At 41.4% G+C, this 20,760-nt stretch overlaps 1 protein-coding gene across 3 annotated transcripts; it reads right to left on the minus strand.

Annotated features, from left to right (window-relative positions):
* Positions 1–671: 671 nt before the first annotated feature.
* Positions 672–20,645, minus strand: rab11fip3 (RAB11 family interacting protein 3 (class II)). Of its 3 annotated transcripts, XM_053865793.1 has the most exons (14): positions 18,106–20,645; positions 13,600–13,693; positions 11,301–11,377; positions 8,821–8,993; positions 6,242–6,439; positions 4,439–4,576; positions 4,006–4,041; positions 3,822–3,915; positions 3,502–3,746; positions 2,966–3,047; positions 2,652–2,789; positions 2,373–2,528; positions 1,786–1,926; positions 672–1,711 (listed from the first exon to the last, which is right to left on the minus strand). In XM_053865793.1, the coding sequence occupies exons 1-14, from the start codon at positions 19,615–19,617 to the stop codon at positions 1,598–1,600; spliced, it is 3,198 nt and encodes a 1,065-aa protein (XP_053721768.1). In that variant the 5' UTR covers positions 19,618–20,645; the 3' UTR covers positions 672–1,597. The 3 variants fall into 3 exon arrangements, with proteins under 3 accessions (XP_053721768.1, XP_053721769.1, XP_053721770.1); XM_053865794.1 differs by lacking the exon at positions 4,439–4,576; XM_053865795.1 differs by lacking the exons at positions 11,301–11,377; positions 13,600–13,693; positions 18,106–20,645 and adding an exon at positions 9,602–9,758.
* Between the last annotated feature and the right edge of the window lie 115 nt (positions 20,646–20,760).

Below are 20,760 nucleotides of genomic sequence, written 5' to 3' on the forward strand. Positions count from 1 at the left end.
AGCTTATAAAAGCAGATCAGAAAACAGAAATTAGATTCACTGTTGATGCTCCCTTCATGAACCAAAGCAAATATGTCCCTTACAAAGCGGGTCAGAACACTAGTTGAAGTTGTGAAATGAATAAATATCTGCAGTTGATCCAAAATAGGAAAAGAAAAACTGATCCTGTACACGCTACATGCTAGAGAGAGTTACAGATCATTGTTTCGCAAAACAATTATTTTCTCCTTCAGACTATAAAAATACCTAGAATCTAAAGTGAGAATAGAAAACATTTACATGTACAAGTCATTTACATCCAAGGCCATTATCCATGGAGTGGAAGCTGTTGAGGTGAACAGGAAAACTGCTTGATGCTGCCGTTTGAGTTCATACGCGATGACTACCTTTATCCGCAATTCATTAGGAGTGGAGAGCAGACAGATCTGACATATTAGAGTGCGTCGAAGAGTGTCTACTGAACGACAAGTTAAGGTGAAGAAGCAGCTGACAGTTCACAGAGGAAACAGAGCATTGTCCGTTTTTAATAATCTTCTTTCTCAGGAATTATTGCCGTTGTCCTCACACCATATATTCTTCTCATAAACTACACATCGGTCATAACAGAAAAGCAACTAGAATTTGATCAGAATACTTCTAAGTTAATAATGTAAAACTATCCCACGTATTGGAGTCTTTCATAAAAAAATATTTGACTGTCAACAAAAACTGAGCAAAAACATAGTGCAAAAAAAAAAAAAAAATCACGTCACATCTTAATCGGTCAAATGCCGCCATGGTTCAGTCGTAAAAATGTCTTTTTCTAATTTGCCTCAGTTCACTTTCACTCAGCAGGAGAGCACTTGGATCAGCTGGGCCGCATTTGAAAGCACAAAATGTTCCCTTCATGTCCCGTATGCACCGGGGGAATTAAAATTGGTTCCCATTAATGGGGTAATTCAACCCGGCCCGACTGACCCAACAAATCCTGTTTCATTGTAACGCGATGCAGCAAACTAAATGCACAGTTCTTTTGTTTAAAGCATTAAAGTACACACACACACACACACAAATTGCCCTCTGAGCATCTCTTATCTGTGGCCCACATAAATGTCCCTCACTTGGGTTCACTGGGAATATTCGCACTATGTCAATTTTAGGCAGCACTGCAAACATTACACATCCAGTGCTTCATATATTTTTCTAATTCAAATTCAGCATCTGGAGACACTAGGATATACACAACAGCTTAAGTGAGGCAAAGGAGGTTCACACAATTCAAACTTCGATTACCTTGGAAATGAGAAAGGCTGGGTGTAAATGTCAGATTTGAGTTGATGTTCTGTGTTTAAGACAAAACTTTTCATCCTTTCGATTACTCACCTACAAACTTGGGTCCCTCTAGCCAAAAAATGGAGGTCACCGGAACCCAACAGGGCAACCACATTCACTCACAAATAAAGCATGCATTTGGGAAGGTCTAAATAAAAATAGCTTATTTTTCATAGATGGGACACTGCTCTTCTTTTTGGGAAGGGGTACAGCTGGAGTGCATCGTTGAGATTCTACCAAAATAAATTGGTTATAGGTAGCAAAGTCTTCACCAACAGCTCCACTTCTACTTGACCTCCAGGATGGAGGGGTTGCACTCCATGATGGCCACAATTATTTTGTCAATGTAGTCCTGGAGTCTGTAGTTGATCTCTTCCTGCTTATGCACAGTTTCCATTAACTGCGGGGAGATAAACACATGTCAACTGAGGAACAAGTGTGATGGATAGAGTCCTACTAGTTGGCACAACTGACCTCTGTACGAGAAACAGAACTGATCTCAGCCGCCAGGGAGTCTGAGAAGGAGGCCGACATCAGGTTCTTTGCACCCTGGATGCTCAAGTTGATGATCTGTCCGTTCAATTCATCATTTTGCTCCTTTAAGCTGCGATTGTCCTGAAGATGGTGTTAGACGGATAAAAGTCACATAGATGTTACAAATTAATGTTGAAACAAAGAAGCAGACGAATAATCGGGCAGTAACCTACTGTTCCAGGAAGATGCAGCAGTGCATTGATTTACGCTATTAAATAGACAATAACTAGAGGTCTGAATTCACAAACAATTCAAGGGCTATCTGTTATACACCTTTACAAAGATAAAACATCTTACATTATCAATTGATATTTTGAATTTAAAACCATCTTCAGACCTTTACGACATGGTGGAAGAGGACAATACTTTACAGGGGTACATTGAGAAATTTCTATTTGAGCCCTTCCATCATCTACGTTTGTGATAATGCATTCAATTGTTCTGATGATCCAGAGGTAAAGCTCAACCTTAATATTTTGCTGACAGAGGGCATTTCTGAAACCAAGACAGATGAAGAAATTCAATACCTGTTTTAACCGTTTAATTTCTTGTTCCAGCTCAGCCTCTCGTGTGCGGGTTTGGTACTCCTGCAGTCCTGCTCCAGGCAAACGCCCCCGCTTTGCTTCAGCCTCCAGTTTGTACAACTGCAGGTGCTCCAGCTGTTTGCGTAGGTCTTCAATAAGCTGTGATGGATTCACAGCATGGAAAATCAGTTTGGAAGGAGCGTGCATGACAGGGCACCATGCAGATCTAATGACATCCATTCATTCATTCATATTTGATCATTTTTGGAAACTGAGACTGACCTCTTGGGTGCTCTCCTTCTCTTTTTGACTCTGGTGGCGTTCATGACTCAGCTTGTCGGCCATCTTTTGCCGGGACTCCATCTCCTCGCTCAATCTCTCACTCATGGTCTCCACCTCATCCAGTAACTTTCTTTTCTCCTAAATAACAGAAAAAAAGATGTAAGTTGGAAGAGCTTCATACACATTACGAAAGAAAGATACAGAGGATTCAAACAGGGTTGGGACATAAAAGACTTCACATTTGTTTTAAAATGATACACCAGTTTTCTTGAAGGCAGATGACATCTGAATTGCAATATCTGCTGTTCACCTACCTCCTCTACTCTCTCGATGTTTGCTCGTAGACAAGGAACACATGATCTCAGCTCACAGTTCTCCTCATCCAACTGCTGCAGCCTGTAGTAAACAAATCACTTTAGGAATTTACACTGAAGCCTTTTTAGTTTTAGGGGCACTGAATTGTCAATTCCAGAGCCAAATATTTCTTCCAATGCTTTAAAATAATGAAGAGGTACGGGAATCATTGACTATTAGAGAATTGCATGTGAGAATTAGGGAGGCTGCATCGTTCCATCATAGCTTCTGTTCATTTTATGTCTCTGCATTGTCAACTGACTGAAAATCGTTCATCAATCCCCCACAACTTCTAATTTTCAACGCAACCAAACACATATTTTAAGTAGGTTACAGTGGAGCTCTCAGCCACAAGGTGTCAGTGTTCAGTCAATTTCATTCGACGCCAACTTCAAATCAAACCAATGCAATTCATGTCTAGTGAAAAGCGGTGTCAAAATTGTAATCTAATATTGATGTTAATCTCAGATCTCTCTTTAAATTTACAGCCCATTACCTGGTCTGCATGTTTTCCATCTCCATCCCTGTGTCTCTCTCCAACTTGCTCAGGGCCTCTTTGTGCCGCCGCGTCTCCTGCTGGAGCCGCTCATCAGCATGGAGCTCCTGCTCCTTCAGCTGCTCCTCGAAGGCGTTTGCCCGGTGGACCAGTTGAAGGTTCTCTTGGCGCAACCGGGCATGCTGCTCCCCCGATGCTTCTGACTCCTTTTCCAGTTCTGCTACGCGACGCTCCAGGAGAAGCACCTGTCAGACGTCACAGTTGAAATAAAAGCCAAGACAAACAATGATATACCTTTAACTATGTGGGATTGCAGTCACCTTATCTGTGATGTCATTGTCGGCAAGCTCCAAGATGTCCCGTGTTAGGTCACTCATTGTATCCAGTGTCATCGAACTGTTCTGCAGAAGATGTCTGGACATAAAAAAAGACAATCATATGAAACAAACTCTCGAAGACTGTCAAACACAAAACGAGCAAATTCAGAGAAATGAGTTTGCTGACCTTGCTACTTTTTTGCTGGACAGCCTCTTGCCTGCACTATTTGGGGGAGAAAACAGGAAAATGGTCAGGAAGAGAAAGGGAATAGAGGGAAGAGATACCACCATGTGTAGTTGCTGATGTCCACAAACCCCTGGCGCCAACCCCAGTAGATTAGGACACACAGACACACAACCAAAAAAACTTCAAAAAAGATTTAAAGCCCACAAAATAGACACAAAAGAAGTAAGTTATAAAAAATCCATATCTGATCATTTTTTCCTTAAACCCCCAAGTTCTGTTCGACAGACAGACCAAACCATCCCGTTTATGCACGGAAAAGAGCGTGTACCTTTTAGTCGGCCATCATGCACAGACTGGGAGGACATGCATGACAATCTAGTCTAAACAACACAGCAAACACATTCACACACAAGAGTTGTGAATGACGTGTTACCTAGTCATCTCTAGGAAATTGAGACGGGTGGAGAGATCCTCGAGACGACTTATTTGTTTGTGACACTGGCTACAGAAAAAGTCCAGGGCCTCCTCCCTGAGGAAGCTCTGAAAACAATCGGGGAGAGGAGCAGGTGCACTGGAGAGAGGAAGAAAAAGGTGGAAAATGAGGGAAAGAAGGAAGCGGTGAGTGACAGACCAGTACAGATGCAACAAGGTGGGAAAATCAGAGAGTGTGCAGGAACTTCTCAAGGACAATGTTAGGGAGACGAAAAACAGCCTGTGCAGTGCAACTGTGATTGATTACAAGGAACAGAACAGAAACAAAACATTCTGGGGGAAGGAATGCAACACGCGGGCTTTCAGGTGATAAGATTGTTGTGGATTGCTGCTGCTCATGTTTGCCTAGGTGTCATGTAGCAACAACTGCTGAGATGAAAGAGAAACCTAATATGTTGGGATGAGTTAAAAATAAAATATGTGCTTCATTGAAATTGAAACCAAGGTGAGCAAACCACTGTTCCACCATTCTCAGAGTATCAAATTGATATCATGACAAGTCGCTGATGTGAAGGTCCTTTTTCTTACAATATCACCAGTTCCGGTGACCACATACGGAACTATGAGCAATGTACAAGTAACAGCACAAATTGTAGTATTTTGTCTGCCCTTGAAGATATGTAACTGCTGTGGCAAACAAATTCTTCCACACAGAAGAAACACTTTTGATTTCTCCTTGAATCATCAGAAAAACATGGTTTAGTCAAGGAGGGAGTCGTGTCCGAATTATGCAACAAAATGGCTAGAGTTTCTGCTTACGTAGGCAGAATATCTGGGCTACAAAACATGCTTATTAAGTGTCACTTGACGGTCAGGTGAAGTGCTTAACGTTATCATTTACCTTGATTTGTGTCGCAAAGAGGCCAAGTAGGAGTCTGGTTAAGGAGCAATGATATTATGAAAAATTAATAAGTGCGTGTGTGGGTGTTCCATGTGCCGACAACAGGGAATACACAGTGACGCATTCACATTGAGTGGGTGGATTGCAATATTGTGGGTTAGTTTCTGACCAACTCACACTCTTGACAACAGCCATCAAAGGTAAAAATACTGAAAACACATGACTTTAACACCGGGATCCTTACACAATATATAGTGGTGGAAAAAAACACCATGCATTCTACTGTGTCAATGGCAGGACTCCTTAATTTGATAGTTTTTGTTCAATTTTGAACAGATTTGGTGTTATTTGTTGATTTTGATACAGAATATAGTGTTGCAAGAAGGTTCAGAGTTTGATTCCGAAAAAAAAGCATCTGGGAAATGCATGAAGGTGCCACAGTTTAGTATATAAACTTTCTACGGGAAATATAGACATTCTTGTGATTAGTTCACAGAGGATGACAGAAGACAGAGTGCACAGGGGGCAAAAGTAAAAGTGAAGGAATGGACTTTGTACTCAGTTATCTCACACAGGGCCAGAACGGGAGGCAGATTGTTGTAGAAAGGACACTGAGATTGTTCTTATCTTGGTTTTGACCTCAGAGTCTCCACTTGAAGAGTAATATTTTCCCTGCACAACAGTGTGAGTATTTGAAGCAGTATAACAAAGCTGACAAGTGCTGGGCCTCTTATCAGTTAGACTGGATGAAAAGGGAAATTTGGTATTTCGCAGCATGTTACAGATGAGTCACATACCCATCTGTCAATGCACATCATGTGACTGCGACTAAAAGCCTCTTCAGATAGCGTTCACTCTGATTTTTTGGGAAACATTTGCGAATATAATGAGGCAATAATGTACCTGGGCGAGAGTAGTGAGGAGCCGTTGACCTGCTTGGGGGGTGGTGAAAGAGTGGAGTCATCAACACCATCTGTGCCATCTACGCTGCTCTCCAGCAGCTCGGAGGTGTTGCTCTCTCCGAAATCTTCAAAGTGCTCTTCTTCCCCACCAATCACTGTCACCAGGGAGTGATTGTGGAGGTCTGAGTTCAGGGAGAACCTGCAAGAGCACAGAAGAATGTCTTTGTTTTAAGAATGTCTTTGTTTTGCATCTCATGAAATGAAATCAGTTTACAATACTTCTGCTATACCACACAAATCTGCGAGGCCAAGGCGCACTAAAGTGAAACGTGAGGAACCATTTTAACAGGTGAGGCCAACAAGGATCCAGAAATAAACCAATATGTATGACCCATTTCAAATATGAGCCATCCATCACTTTGGTTGCCCGCTTGAAAGTAATTCACATTAATCCTGACGGCAGCTGAATAAACAACGCCTTGAAACAAGTGAAATACAGTGATGGCCTCAAAACCAATGTTTACAGAGGGTAGATGGAGACGACAAACCCCGTGTGTGTGTGCCTCTGGTCCGAGTAGTGTCTGGACTGCAAAATGCCCTCAAGGGGCAGCAAGTTTTACTCTACCCGCCCCTTGATCTTTCTTTGACAGGAAAGCTGAAAAGTGAGTCTTTCTGACCCTGTACACTCTTGCAGGATACAAGAGCTCACTTATGCACCAACAGGAAAAGGATGCTGGCATCAGCAAAAACTGTTTTTGTGTAATTCATTGACACGGATTGTTACTCCAACTCTGTAGACCCTACCAAGTGGAAAGGCACTGCTCCAGTGCATATTACCACTGAGCCTCTCATTGTTCAATGTTTTAGAGTATTTTTATTAAAAAAAAATTACATTCATTCAATGATGAGGAAATATATTGTTTCTTTCAGTGTAAAAAATCAGAAGTGAAGTAGAACACGTGTGCTTTTTGTGTCCTCAAAGCAAATCCAAACCCTCAACATCAACTGTGGTGTAGCGCAGCCATGTCGAATGGCTCTGCCAGGCCATCACAAACATGTGTTCCTGAAAGGGTCGAGACAACTATTAATGGGTGCTCCTCAGAGTGTTTCTAAATTGACTCCTGAATGTACACACTTCACAGCACCAAAACCACTGTCCTTTAATTAGCTCTTATAGAAATAGTAAAAGCAACATTGCATGACTGAAGAACATGAACACACTTGGGTTCACAAAACATATGCCATCCTGGTTACAAATGTGAAGTTGGGAAATTCCAAGGAGCCTTAAATTACAAGCCACTCACCCCTTTTTCTTGCTTTTACGTCTTGGCCCCATACCGACGTCTTTGACACAGATGGCCGGTGAAGAAAGAGAACGCATCCTTAAACGTCCTCCGCTGCTCTGGCGTGAAAGCCTTGGAGCAACTGGAGTTAAAACTCCAGACAACCAGAGCGGAATCCTGGAGTTTTAACAGGTTACGCCTATTCCAAACTACAGATGTCCAGGATGGGGACAATTGAAACCTGGTTGTTTAAGGAGCTTCCAAAGCCGTGACGTTTTTTTTGGTAGTCAAGCTATGGTTGCCAACAGCTCATTGATTGCGCCAACTGGTAGACACGCCGTTCCAGAAAGAAGTTGAACTGGTTAATCAGATTTGAAGATGAACAACGCAAACAGACTGCCCAGCTGACTACCTACTTGTTGAATGTGTGCGGTGATGCGAGAGTACAACAGAGATGGGGGTGGAGGTAATCCAGTTAGATTCTTAATCCTATGTCCAGAACATACTCAGAGACTACAGCTTTCAGCCACTGTCTGATGCAGACCATGTGAGAGCACCCGTTTGTCTTTATAAAGATGGCAAACATAAATCCCCTTTTTTCTTTGCCGTAGCAAATAGGTTTTTCAAATTTTCAGATTATACTGTGATGTCAAGTATGAAGAAGAACAAGAAACTGAAACAATGAAACAGCTGAAGTCAACACTTCCTGTTATTCAAGACTTAAAAAGGGAGTCCAGATACAACTACACCAGCCAGTCCAATGCAATTTTTTTCAGATTACATACACAACCTGTCTTTGTCTGTAATATAATAATAATAATAATAATAAAAAATCTTAGAGATGCATTGAAACAAGTTGTCCAAACGTTCTCCATCACAGACCCTGAATGCTCCTTTGAGTGCAGTCTAGCTACTCAATGAAAATGTTTTATAATTAAAAAAAAATAAGATGGTGATTAAATTAGATTAAAAAAAAACAGATAAACACATTTTCCGATGGAGAAAAAAAAAACGTGTTTCTGTACTGTGACAGTTTTTTTCCATTGACTTGTTGCATCAGAGTGCCAGGTTAAATTAAGCATTTGTCTATTTATTGCCATTTAATCTCCTTGTCTGGTGACCTAAATAGAACCAGAGTGTGGACTGACCTGCACCCGTACACATGATATACGGTTATGGTCAGGGAAGGCCAACTCTTGACCTACATTTGACAATTTGGCTGTCTGTGGACACTGTGTTCCTATCAAGTGGTGTACTAAATGGTTACTTGAGGTTGCAAGTTGTGTTTTTCACCGACCTGTTCAAGCCATCTTCCGGGTCATGAAGTGTTGCCTCAATGCCACTGTCTGCATCCACATCCTCGTGCATTTCTGGAGCCACCAGTGCCCCAGTGTCCTCATCAGTGAAGGTCTCGCACTCACTGTAGGTACTCTCAGAGCCCAGGTAGGCACTGTCCGTCACCTCATTTTGCTGATGAAGAGAAAAAGGCCATCTTAATTTGTAAGAACAAAAACAATAACTACTCTTAATATGGGAAATTTCAAGCATACAAATGAACAAACAACAATTAATTGAACCACTAGAATAAACAACAAGTTCAACTTTTGTGCGCACTGTGCATCAACTCAAAACAAAACTGTCTAGTGCAAGACTTATACATTATCATTGACGCTGCTCCATCTGAACATAGAATAACATTTATATTAAGCATCATGAAAGCAAATTACCAGCAAAGGCTCATACATTTTAGTTAGTCTAAAACAATGTTTACCGTAGCTAAAGCTGAAACACATTGAAAAAGGCCACATAATGTTACAATTGAATTCCTGGTCGAAATGCAAAAAAAGCCCTTTGCGAGAAGTCACAGATGGTCCTTTTTCACAGTTACAACAGTGACTACCTCGCAACAAGAAATTATTTCAAAAGCGCTGTGGCAAAAAAACATTTTGCAATCAATTCAAACAAACAAGTAGAACTCACTGTAAATGAGTAAAAAAAAAAAAGAACACACAGATGCCACAGTCATCGGGCTGCAATCTACAATGAAGTCGAGGGAATTTCTGAAAAGCATGACATACCGGTTCATACAGAGCACCAGGCGCAGCCTGGGCCAGAGGGATATCCACAGTGCCCAAAACCATTCTTTCTCTGACCACTGACAGGAAACCTTTCCTGATATCACAGCATCCTTGTTAGCCCTGCTAATGCTTCCTCATGGTCCCGCTCGGTGCAAGAGCATGATTGGGAATGAAAAACACACTTTACTATTTACTTCAGCTCAGCAGGGTGGTCAAGGGGGCGGGGACAGTGTCAAAGTCCGAGGCGGAGAACCAGTCAGCTGTGACGTTAAAGCAACCCAACCAGAGGTTTCCTTGCAAAGAAAACATTGAATAAAAACAGTTTGATTGTCCTTTGAGGTGCTACCGTCTGTCCAGTGCGACAGAACGACTGACTGTGTTTTAAAGCAGCCAGGCGAATCTGAGACAGTCATACTTCTAACAGGAAGTCAGGTCTGTGACTGACAAATTATTTCACAGCTCAACATCAAGATCCTGTCTGCAGCATGCCAATCAAAATAAGCAGGTTAGCAAACAAAACAATGCCTGTTCAACATCTCAGAGTTCGCTCAAGTTCAGTGAATATATGGCAGAGGGTGGTAAAATTGCAGTGGTTGGTACATTTCTGTGAGCAAAAGCTGAATAGATTGGGTCTTACAGTGCACATATCCCAGGCATTAGCTGAACAACCTCACCTTTCTTGTTTAGAAAGCAAACAGAACATTAACAGTGCAGCTATTGAGCAAAGTGGAAGCGTTTTGCCAAGACTCAGAGAGGAAAAACAAGGCTGAGGTCGGCACAGGTGGGATGTTGGCTATAAAGATGCAACAACTTCCTGAAAAACGGGGCATGTAATTGAAATCAATGAGAGGTTCAAGCAAAAATAACATTTCACTTAATAGATCAATAATTTATGAGACACTTCCAAATGGTAAGGTAGTTTAAAAGAGAGTCTGAAAAGTGCCTTCCATCATACTGTCTCATGAGTGCGTCTATGCCTCCATTAGTGTCCAAGCGTTTACAGTTCACCATCAATGCCATTGAGTTTTTCCAAGTTTTTTCCAGAACATTATTGTACATGCAATACTAACAGCTTTTTCTTTTTAAAACCTCATAATGTCATCCCTCGCTCGAACAACTGGAAAGTTTGAAATGATCCTTAGATTCAATAAAATAACATCTGCACATTTGTAATAAAATGTGCCTGTTTGCAACAAGACTGCAATTCCATTACAGGCCAACTGAGGGTGCTAACACAGCTAGTGATCCTGGCTCAACGCTTAAAGTGCAAACAATAGCAGAACATTTCCATTCTGCAGACGGCAGCAGCTGAACGATGGTTAAATATACAAAAGTCAGGAGTAAGAAAGGAGGCAAGAATTCCAGATATGTTCACCACAACTGTAAAAACACACATCCACACACATGTATCGACGCCTTCACATCGCGTCTAACTCAATACTTGTCAAAGAATACAAGACAGACTGCCAGATTCTGCTGTGTGTCAGCCAGACCAGGCGGGTCAGTCTGCGGAATACTCACACAGTGGTAATGATAGCATTGCCCGAAAGTGAATTGCAGCGGGAGAGAGGGAGGGCACCAGGAGTTCAAGCTGTCCTTCACATTTTGCTGTGACTGCTCACCAGTGGGAACTGAGAGCAGATATACTGAACCACATACCCACCCTGAGTCAAACCAACATCTGTGTGTGCTTCCTCACCTCATCATATTCCTCCACACAGCCAACCGCTCCATCGGCCGGCGAGTAGTTGACATTGTAAAGTTGTGGTTCCAGACCTACAAGAACGGAGAGTTAACATCTAAGACATGAGCAACAGAGCTGCTAAATATCGACTTTTGTGGATATCAGACATGATGCTGTACTGGGAACTGGCAGAGATCATCAGTACGTCTGACAGTATTGTATTCTTTTAATAGTGTGGCCTCAGAACAATATGGGACCTATACACATAGGTGTGTGAATCATTGTGGTAATATTGCATGGTCATTTTCAAAAAATGCAATACAGTAATACTGCTATTTCTGACCAGTGTCCGTAGGGGCCCGAGGATGATAAAATTTTAACAGAATAATTAGGGTGCACCATTAAACAGACTAATATATACAAAGCAATGTTGTAAACGTTGATGTGTAACAAAGTTGAATCAGCAGATTGGAGTTTGCAGCCGTATAAACCGCTGACTTTAAAATCTGAGTGAGAAATGTCTGTAAACATGACGTAAGCCTCACATTACGAGCACAGTTTTAACACCATGTCAGGAGGATGTGTCTCAACCGAACAATAAAACTCAAAGAGTCAATACAGGCCTCTGTTTAAAAGCTCCAGCAGATAAGCAGTGTAACCTGAGATGGGCACACTGGACTCCCATAAGGCATTGCAGCTGCAGCGTCTACTAAACTGACCAGTGAATAGAAACCGACTGAGAGCACAACAGCCATTGAAAGGCAAATACCAAAAACATTTTTTCCATTCCCTGCAAGACCTTTTGTTCTTTTTGTGAGTCTTTTTCACTCTCTACTTTCAGTCGCAATCTCCCATAACCAGTTATTACAGGAACAAAATATTTTAATGTCTTGATTGTACGCTTCAGAAATTGTACTTGAAAATGTAGTTAAATGAGTGTTTCCCTTACGAATAGATGACCAGTCTTAACCTTTTGGGCTAGGTAAAGGCAACTCAGCAATATCTGAAGAGAACACATGGTTTTAAGGATTAAAAAAGATTTAAGTGATCTTACATTATGATCAGATGAAAAAACGATAGAGTAAGCAAATTTTCAAATAAAATTGAAATGAAAGTGAGACTACTTAATTGAATCATGAATCATGGAAGTGATTAGTAACAGTCAAATTAAAGTCAACCCCAAATCCTATGTTTAACATGTAAACAATGCCTGTATTTACTCATGTAGTCTCATGTCACTTGCAGAAGAGTAACAAGGGTAAACTTAATTTGTTACTTTCCACCTCTGTATATTACACCAAGGACGACAGTGTTAAAATGTTGAGAAAACTTTTCAGATACTAGTCTGCCATAAGGACAGACAACAATATGCAAAACAGGGTAGCTGTTGACATATTGAAGTATTAAATGAATAAAACACTCACTCAATCAATACAGGACGCATCTGAGATTTATTACAACTGCAAATATGGTTGAGCAGACAGTAACACGACACAAGTAGCACATGACAATGAGAGAAGACAGTGAATAATTTAGGTGAAATGGACTCTGCACCCGCACGGCTTCTCTCATGAGTGCTGAAACCTGGCCAATCATCCCATGTGTCTGTGTTTCTCTTGCCGTCTGCGCATTAATTATTAATGATGTGAGTAACCAGACCCGTTCTGCCCATGAAGCCACCAGAAAGAGCCTGACGCATCGACAAACTAGAGGAAAGTGACTCACAGGCCATGACACCAATGGCGTTCAAGAAGGAAAATTAAAATCGCAAAGGAACATGAAGCAGATAAATAGCTAGATCAGCTACTACGAGTACATAACAACGTAGGCCTTACAGTTCTTGTGTCTAATCCCAGTAGGTGAATGGTTGAACTCTTATAGGAGAGAAGCAAGATTAAGTGCTTCAAAGGGTTGAAAAAAACAAAAGGATAATAAGTGGACGCTTTCTGAACAACGAAAGCTTGAGCAGGCGGTGAGCTTCATGATGAATATCGCATTCAGCCACAACAATAAAAGCTATCTGAGGTTAATCTATGGGTCCAATTAGCAACAAATAGAAGTCAGAAACTGCTTTCTCTCTGTACTGCACAAATACAAACTTCCCAGGAGACAAAACAGCATGACATTTTTAAATCTTCAGAATCATTAAGAATGGAATCTCAGTAGGGGGTAGAACAACGAGACAATTAAGTCTAACAAGGGAGGCACTCCAGAGGTCAAGAGATGTTGGGACAATAAAGGAAGGTTTACTGGCATTCCAGTTTCTGGATGAGAAAGGCTGCAGCATTGTAATAAAGAAAGGTCTGTGACTAACCTCCATTGCTGATGGCTGAGATTCCTCTGTGGAAGTCTTCAAAACTGATGACACCCAGACCACTTGGATCCAAGAACTTGGTTATATCTTTCACCTGGGGGATGGGAAATTAGGAACACCACAATAAGTCAAATAGAAATGTATTAAATGGGATTTGCTTAAGCACATACACTGAACGTACTGATGCTTTTTTTTCAATCCTCAAATGTTTGACAGAGCACTTTTCACACAGATTGACGTCTTTTCGTGTTACATAAGTGCAGCACATTCTATATAGAACCACAGTCAGTAACCGTGGCAACAAGATGATGTCAGTTTTAGTAACCACACGAAATCTGAGCAGAGTGGAATATAATGTAACATATTCCGCGCAAATGGTGACTATGTTGGGAGAAAAACTCTACGGTTAAAATAAGATTAACAGCCTGACACCACAATAGGAGCTTGATTAGTCAGAACTGAGGTGATTTTAAATTAAATTATAGTCTGTTTCAGTTTTGTCCCTACAAAAAGTTAGAGCTATTTCAGTCATCTATTTAGACAACTGGAATAATACCCGTCACAGATCTTAAAATAATAGCCCTCACCAACCTTTTACAACCACAATTATGTCTAAACAAATGTTTTTGTTTTTTTATGAAATCAACTGTAAAAGTCAACACATTGGAGAAATAGGATAATGTTTTTTGTTGCTGAAGTAACATTAAACGCAACAGTATTTGTTTCTCAACAATATTCAAGCAAATTGCAGAACATAAATGAGAAATGTAGCTCAACCCTAATATAGACTAGCCTTCACCTTGTTTAACTTTTAGACACGCATGATGAACAAAAATAAGATGGAGGGAGCCTTTGTTTGTTTCATTTAAGGGTTATGTGGTTTCAGGTCACTTGTTCTTGACAAAACAACTTTGTAGCACATATTTTTTTTCTATAGGTTTGCCATAAAACAACATAATCTCCTTAGAAAGGCTGAAGAAAAGCCTAGAGTCAAGATGGGAGGGACTTTTGATCTGAAGGTTTATTTAATAAGAGCTTATTGGGGAAGGGTTGAAGACAGTTTCGTTCACTTTGACAAATTGAAACTGAGTCTCATCTTTGCTTTATCAACCTTTCCACAGAGTGGGCTGATTCACTGTGTTCAACAATAGCTGCAAGAAAAGCTCACTCGTGGGTGTTTGAATACTGAATACACTTTTCCGCTGTAGAACGAAGCGTCAAATATGACAGGAAATCGTTTTGGTTCCACTCTGCAATTCAGAAACCGTCTTCAGGGTGAGGTGAGAAAACCGAGGTATAGTCATGTTCAGACATGGTTACGTGAAATGAACATGACTTCTATGTGTTTTAATCTCACTTGCGCCTTCAGTGAAACCTCAACAGCTAGCAGTCTATGTTAATGCATCACTACATAAAGTTGTGTCTATTTTAACTGCCATAGAGAGTTCTTTTTTGCAAATCTGTTTTAAAGTTCTCTACAAGCATAAAGATTTTCATTCAACTCTTGCTAGCTATTCACTGTTATGCTATACCCCAGTGTGCCCTGAAAGCCATGAAAGCCACTTTGCCTGGAGGCTACAGAGGGTTTCCAAGTCCATAAAGGCAGAAACATTATTATTAACACGTTATTATTTTGATAGTTGACTAGTCACCAACTACTTTAACAATTAGTTGACAAGTTGGCAGATGATATGTACCAGTAGTTGAACACAAACATCTCTGATTGTGGTAAACAGTTACTTTAAAAAGTAAGAAAATGTTTAGTGTTGAATGCTGTTTTGCATGATCAATATGAAATGGCCCCATACTTTTGATGTTTTGCGTCACAATGATCCTGTATGATCAGCTAACTGCTGAGGCAGCACTAACATCATGACAAGTTGACTCATGAATCCATCTGCAATTAATTTAATCGTCAATTCTTGCTGACTCTGTCGACTACTCATTGCATCCCTACACGCCATGTGTGTGTCTTGACAACTGGACGAACCAGCTGACAAGAGACCAGTTCATCTTGTTAAGATTCCCCAAAAACATGATCTGGTTTCATTGTGTTCACCTCTGCGTATGGGAAGGCATGCAGGCTGCTTGTAGTGTGTTCTACAAGGAAATTGTGGAAATTGTGTTGATTTCTGACTAAGTTTTCTCTCCCTAAACCTTTGGCAGCAGCAATAAAGTCTTCTTACAAACGTAGGGACAACACTATTTATGTCTACAGCAGTAGAAGATTACACGTCTTGAGTGAGCATGCCACGCACGGTCACTATGACATAATGGGTGAGTAAAAAACAATATGATGGGATATGAGATGAATGATTAGGCTTTTACAATTGCTATGAAAAAAGTCAGAGGAAAAACTTCAGCCAAATATAACATTGACGTACAATTGACTTGGGATGAATCGGGGCATGGGACATTCCATTGTGGATTTGAGGACAGCAAACTAAAGCAGTGGGTGGGAAGGTTGAGGGGGGGCAAAGTGTCCTGACAAGAGCCACACCACACCACAATGTGGTTCAGCGCAGCTTTTGTGTTGAATTTGGGTCAAAACCAGCTACGAATAAAAGGGATTCATTATGACCTGAGCAAAGACTGCCAACAGACTAAATCTAAATGTAACATTAATTACTGAAATAGCTTCTTCAACAGTCCTTCATTTGATGTACAGTAGTCAATAGTTCATAAGGGAACACTGTCGGTTTAAGATCGCTACCAAAACTGCAGGCTTTAATTGAAAATATTTCATCTGTGGTTTGGATTAAAGCATAGCCTACTTTTTTACAAATCACATCATAATTTTCAAGAATTTATTTCCCAAAGCTTGTGAATGTGCCGTTACATTCAAAGCAAATATATTCACAGAACTTCTTCTACAGGTGACATTACACTAGCATCACGGAAAAAGTCCTTATCGGAAAAAGTGTCCTTATCGACACAGCAAAGCACATATGTTATGTTACATGCCTTAAGTTTTACTATCAATCAAAACAAATAAGTCAAAACTAGCAACTTTTTTTTGGCTACAAGAAATATCTTTAAAGCCAGGTTCACCCTAAACTTCAACAGTATGGTGCATTGTCATACTGTTATCATAGTCAAAAAAAGAAAACTAAATTGTTTTCTCGCTAACCAAATAACACCCACGCTTGGTATGTCAGTGACAAGGACATAGTTCCAGGAAGAACACACTCTGGCTCCTGAAGGTCTAAAACACAGATCCCACAACCACAGTTTTATTTGACAACAAATAGGACCTGACATGATCAGCATTGTTTGCACTGTGTGTAAAACAAGACTCTGAACCAAGTATAGCTCCCTGCTTATAATGCATCACTTATGATACACAGCTCGTCACTCACTTAGTTTAAGGTGTTTAGAAAAATCTGACCTTTTCCAGCAGCAATAATACTTATTTATACAAGAGTATTTGAGCATGTCCTTTCCAGTCAACTAATGGTGGCATACTCAGTTTATTACAGTTCCCTTCATCAGTCCATAGTCCATACAATTACTTTACACAGCAGGATAAAATTGCACTGCATGACTCATGTCACTGATCCAATTGTAAGATGAAAAGCATCAAAGAAGATGCAGGAGTCATGTTTTCTGCAGGAGCCAAGATGCAAGTGATTTGATTCAAAATATAGGAAACCAGTACTATCTTAGCTTTTTTTGTCTCAGGTAGAAGCAGAGATGAGAATGTATTTCTCCCACGGGAGCATGATTTTGTATTCAGATGAGTAGTCTTACATGCCGAGGGCTCTAGGGAAAAAGCATTACCCAAAACCCTCAAAACAAGTAAGTACGGTTGGGTTTCATGATTTATTTAAAAGTAACGGAAATGCATCAAAAATAGTGCCAACAGAAATTATCACACAGTGAAATGACTACTTGGCAACATTGTATGCCAAGCTCAGAACCCAGTGAGTTGGAAGAAGGGCTATGGATCAAATGTGGAGAGTGTCACATCAAGAACGCTACTTGAGATAATCCCGACACACCAGGCTGTCTTGCAGATAGTAAGCTAATGTTCGCCATTTGACATATGGAGCAGAGCTGGGCCTGGGAGAATTTATCATTGTCAATATGCTGAACGGACTAATCTCAGCAATCACCCAAATCCCGTCTGCCTTGATGCTCATTCACCCTCTTAAGCACCACTCTCTCACCAGAATATGGACTAGTAAAGCTTTGTCATTATATTGAATGGAACAACGCTGAGAGGAGCTGGCACTAATAATACTGTAGAACACAAATTTGCAACGGTAAACTTCACAGTAATTTTAGAGGGAAAACTGATAATATAAAATGCAGAAAAAAGCATCCACTCAGAGACTGACAGAATTCAATGTTGATGTGGAAGACTGCATTAAGGGGGAGCTCCTAGAGTTTCAGTTCAAATCAATGATAAATCACTTAGCAATATGGAGGTCTAACCAAATTAGCACGATGCAAGAAGCACACAAACAGGAAAGTGGACGAAGTAACACGATAAAGACATCTCACCTGATCAGCTCCATAAGCAGCAGCAAACTTCATGAACTCCTCGACGCGAACGAATCCATCTCCATCTTGGTCCAAGGCATCAAATACAGGTTTCAAAGGTGAGACTTCTCCTGGGCTCACGGGTGAAACCATTGGCAGTGAATCATCTCCCACTCTGTGTGAACTCGGCTCTTCGGTTGCCTCTTTGGTCCATCTGTCCTCGTAGGAAGAGGTGTTTAACTCCTGAAGTGAAGACTCTAAGGAAGCCACCTCACCGATGAGAGCAACGTTTGTCAAACTCTTGGCCCGCCACTGTTCTGTCGCTGACTCAGAAACTGCATCATTCTGACTCCTCTCCAGAGATTTCAAGTCCCAAGGACCCTCGTCATGAAGCTCGTCACTGACTGAGCACTGATCAAAAGCCATTACCTCATGCTCCTGAATGTGGTCTTTGTCTTCCATCAATACGCTCGCCTTTTGCTCAACAGCGGAACAGGTGGCCTCAGGCAGGATGAAGGCATCTTCAGTCAGCGACGGAGGTTCGACTGGTAGGTATAAAAGTGATGAGTCATTGGCACCTTGTTGCGGCAAAGTCTGCTTTGAAATGACAGTGGGACCCGTGAGCTCCAGCTCCGTTGAAAAATCCAAGTCTGTGCCGTTGACTGAATGATCTGGGCACAAACTCACTCCACTGTCACAATCCGTAAAGTCCAAATCCAACAAAGGCACAGATACTTCACAACAGTCTTGTTGTTGTTCACTGATATGATTGTGTTGGAGGCTGCTGTCTTGTAAACCTGGTAGGGCAAGGCGATTGGTTACAGGCAGATCAGTCACTTGATCATGGAACAAGCCTCTCTCTCCAGTTTCAGGTGACAAAGTTTCACAGTCATGTGAGGGAGGTCGACCTGCCCTCTCCAGTTGTGATGGGATCATCAGCTCCTCAGTGACACCCAGTGGGTTCGAAATGTCTGCCACCTCTGTGGTGGAGTTAGATTGCTCATCTGAAGGAGAATTGGGCAACAACTCAGGATCTCCTGGGTGTTTCACTGAATTTCTTTTGGAAAGGGATGCTGTTTCACTGAGTAAGTCCAGTTTGGATGAAGTCAGTTCCTCAAAAACAAAGTTTGTCTTAATGTCAACCTGGTCAGGGGAAAACAACCACGACAGGGTGAAGTCACTATTTTCGTCCAGTAGCTCAGTTTTTCCAGTGCTAGGTAACTCTTTGAAGTGAGTGCCAGTGAGAGGAGCTTGGTGGAATGATGGCAGACCCGCTTCAAACAACAAATCCTCACAAAAATAGTTAGATGTAATGTTTACGTGGTCCTCCACCTCCACAGGCTGATTCTCAGGTTTTTGGTGCAAATTTAGATCCAGACCACCGTTTCTGAAATCTAAACCAGTCTGACCACTCTTGTTTTGACAGAGCACACCTCCATTGTCTGAATCCAGAGCTAGAAATCCGAAAGGAAATGGCTGTTCTGGCTCCCACTGTGTGTGCCCCAGAGGGCCAGACAGGAGTGCTGGCTCCATTTAGAAGTCTTTGTGCGACCTGACAGATAAACTGTGGACGAGCCTTATCTTACTGCTGTCTTGGACTCCAATTTCATGGTTTTAAACAACTGTGTTTGCATTCACTGAAGAAAGTTTAAATCACTTGAACATAGTTTACACTAGAACATTGAAGGTTGACGTATCTTATAGAAATGTATATGTAGTTTCTGGTTAAAAGTTTCACTGGTGATTCACTAGTGTCGACATATTTACCATAAAGAAAGAGATCAATATTGTTCTTCATAAAGGTATAATGAAATATGTATCACTTGACGTCGTAGCCTATTAACCTAATCCATACAATATGACTGAAAGAACAATATGAAAAATGTAATTGGCAGAAACATAAGCACAATTCGGATAAGGTTGTCAACATCAGCTTCTCCAGCAACTCATCCTGTCGCACCTGTAGCGAGCTAAATTACTGAAGCGTTACCATACGAGCTATGAAGAATGGATTGTAATCGGAAATAGCCCAATATTCGTCCAAGTCCAGTAACCGAGATCTCATACACGAAACCACAACCTCCTTCGAGCATCTCGCCTGCTCTGTCACTGGCCTAGCTAGCCAAATTAGCCTATTAGCCAACCACCACGCAAAGCTCCGACTCTACGCTGACGAGCAAAAAAATGTACGGGTGATGCACGTAAACCACGAGCTATGTCAAAGATATACTTGTGTCGATTGACGCTGGTGAGGTGGTCCAGGAATATATCCGCATTTCCAGTGTTCCAGCGGAAATCCACCTGTGTCAGTCACAAGCCAGGCCAGCCGAGGGACGAGCCGAAACCCACCGTTGCCTCGCCAGTTTCTCCTCCTCCGAAGACACGCGCCGATTTGCGCCGAACCAGCAAATCCTTACTGTAGCAGAGGCGAGTTACTAAGGAGGTCAAAGGCATCCCATCATTTGGCAGACGCGATGTTGATCATCATAAACAGGGACAGCATCATCAGCATCAGCAGTGTCCCATCCGCCTCCTCCTCCTCCACCAGCCGCATACACGCCGATGACGTTTCACGCATGCGCATTTTCAACCCGCAGTAACACTCCCGTCTTAATAACGCATTCTCACAGTGTTTGGGTTTCCTCCGGTTACACTGCTTTCCTCCCACCGTGCCAA

The sequence above is a fragment of the Synchiropus splendidus genome, chromosome 5 (assembly GCF_027744825.2).
Source record: "Synchiropus splendidus isolate RoL2022-P1 chromosome 5, RoL_Sspl_1.0, whole genome shotgun sequence".
Classification (NCBI taxonomy): domain Eukaryota; kingdom Metazoa; phylum Chordata; class Actinopteri; order Syngnathiformes; family Callionymidae; genus Synchiropus; species Synchiropus splendidus.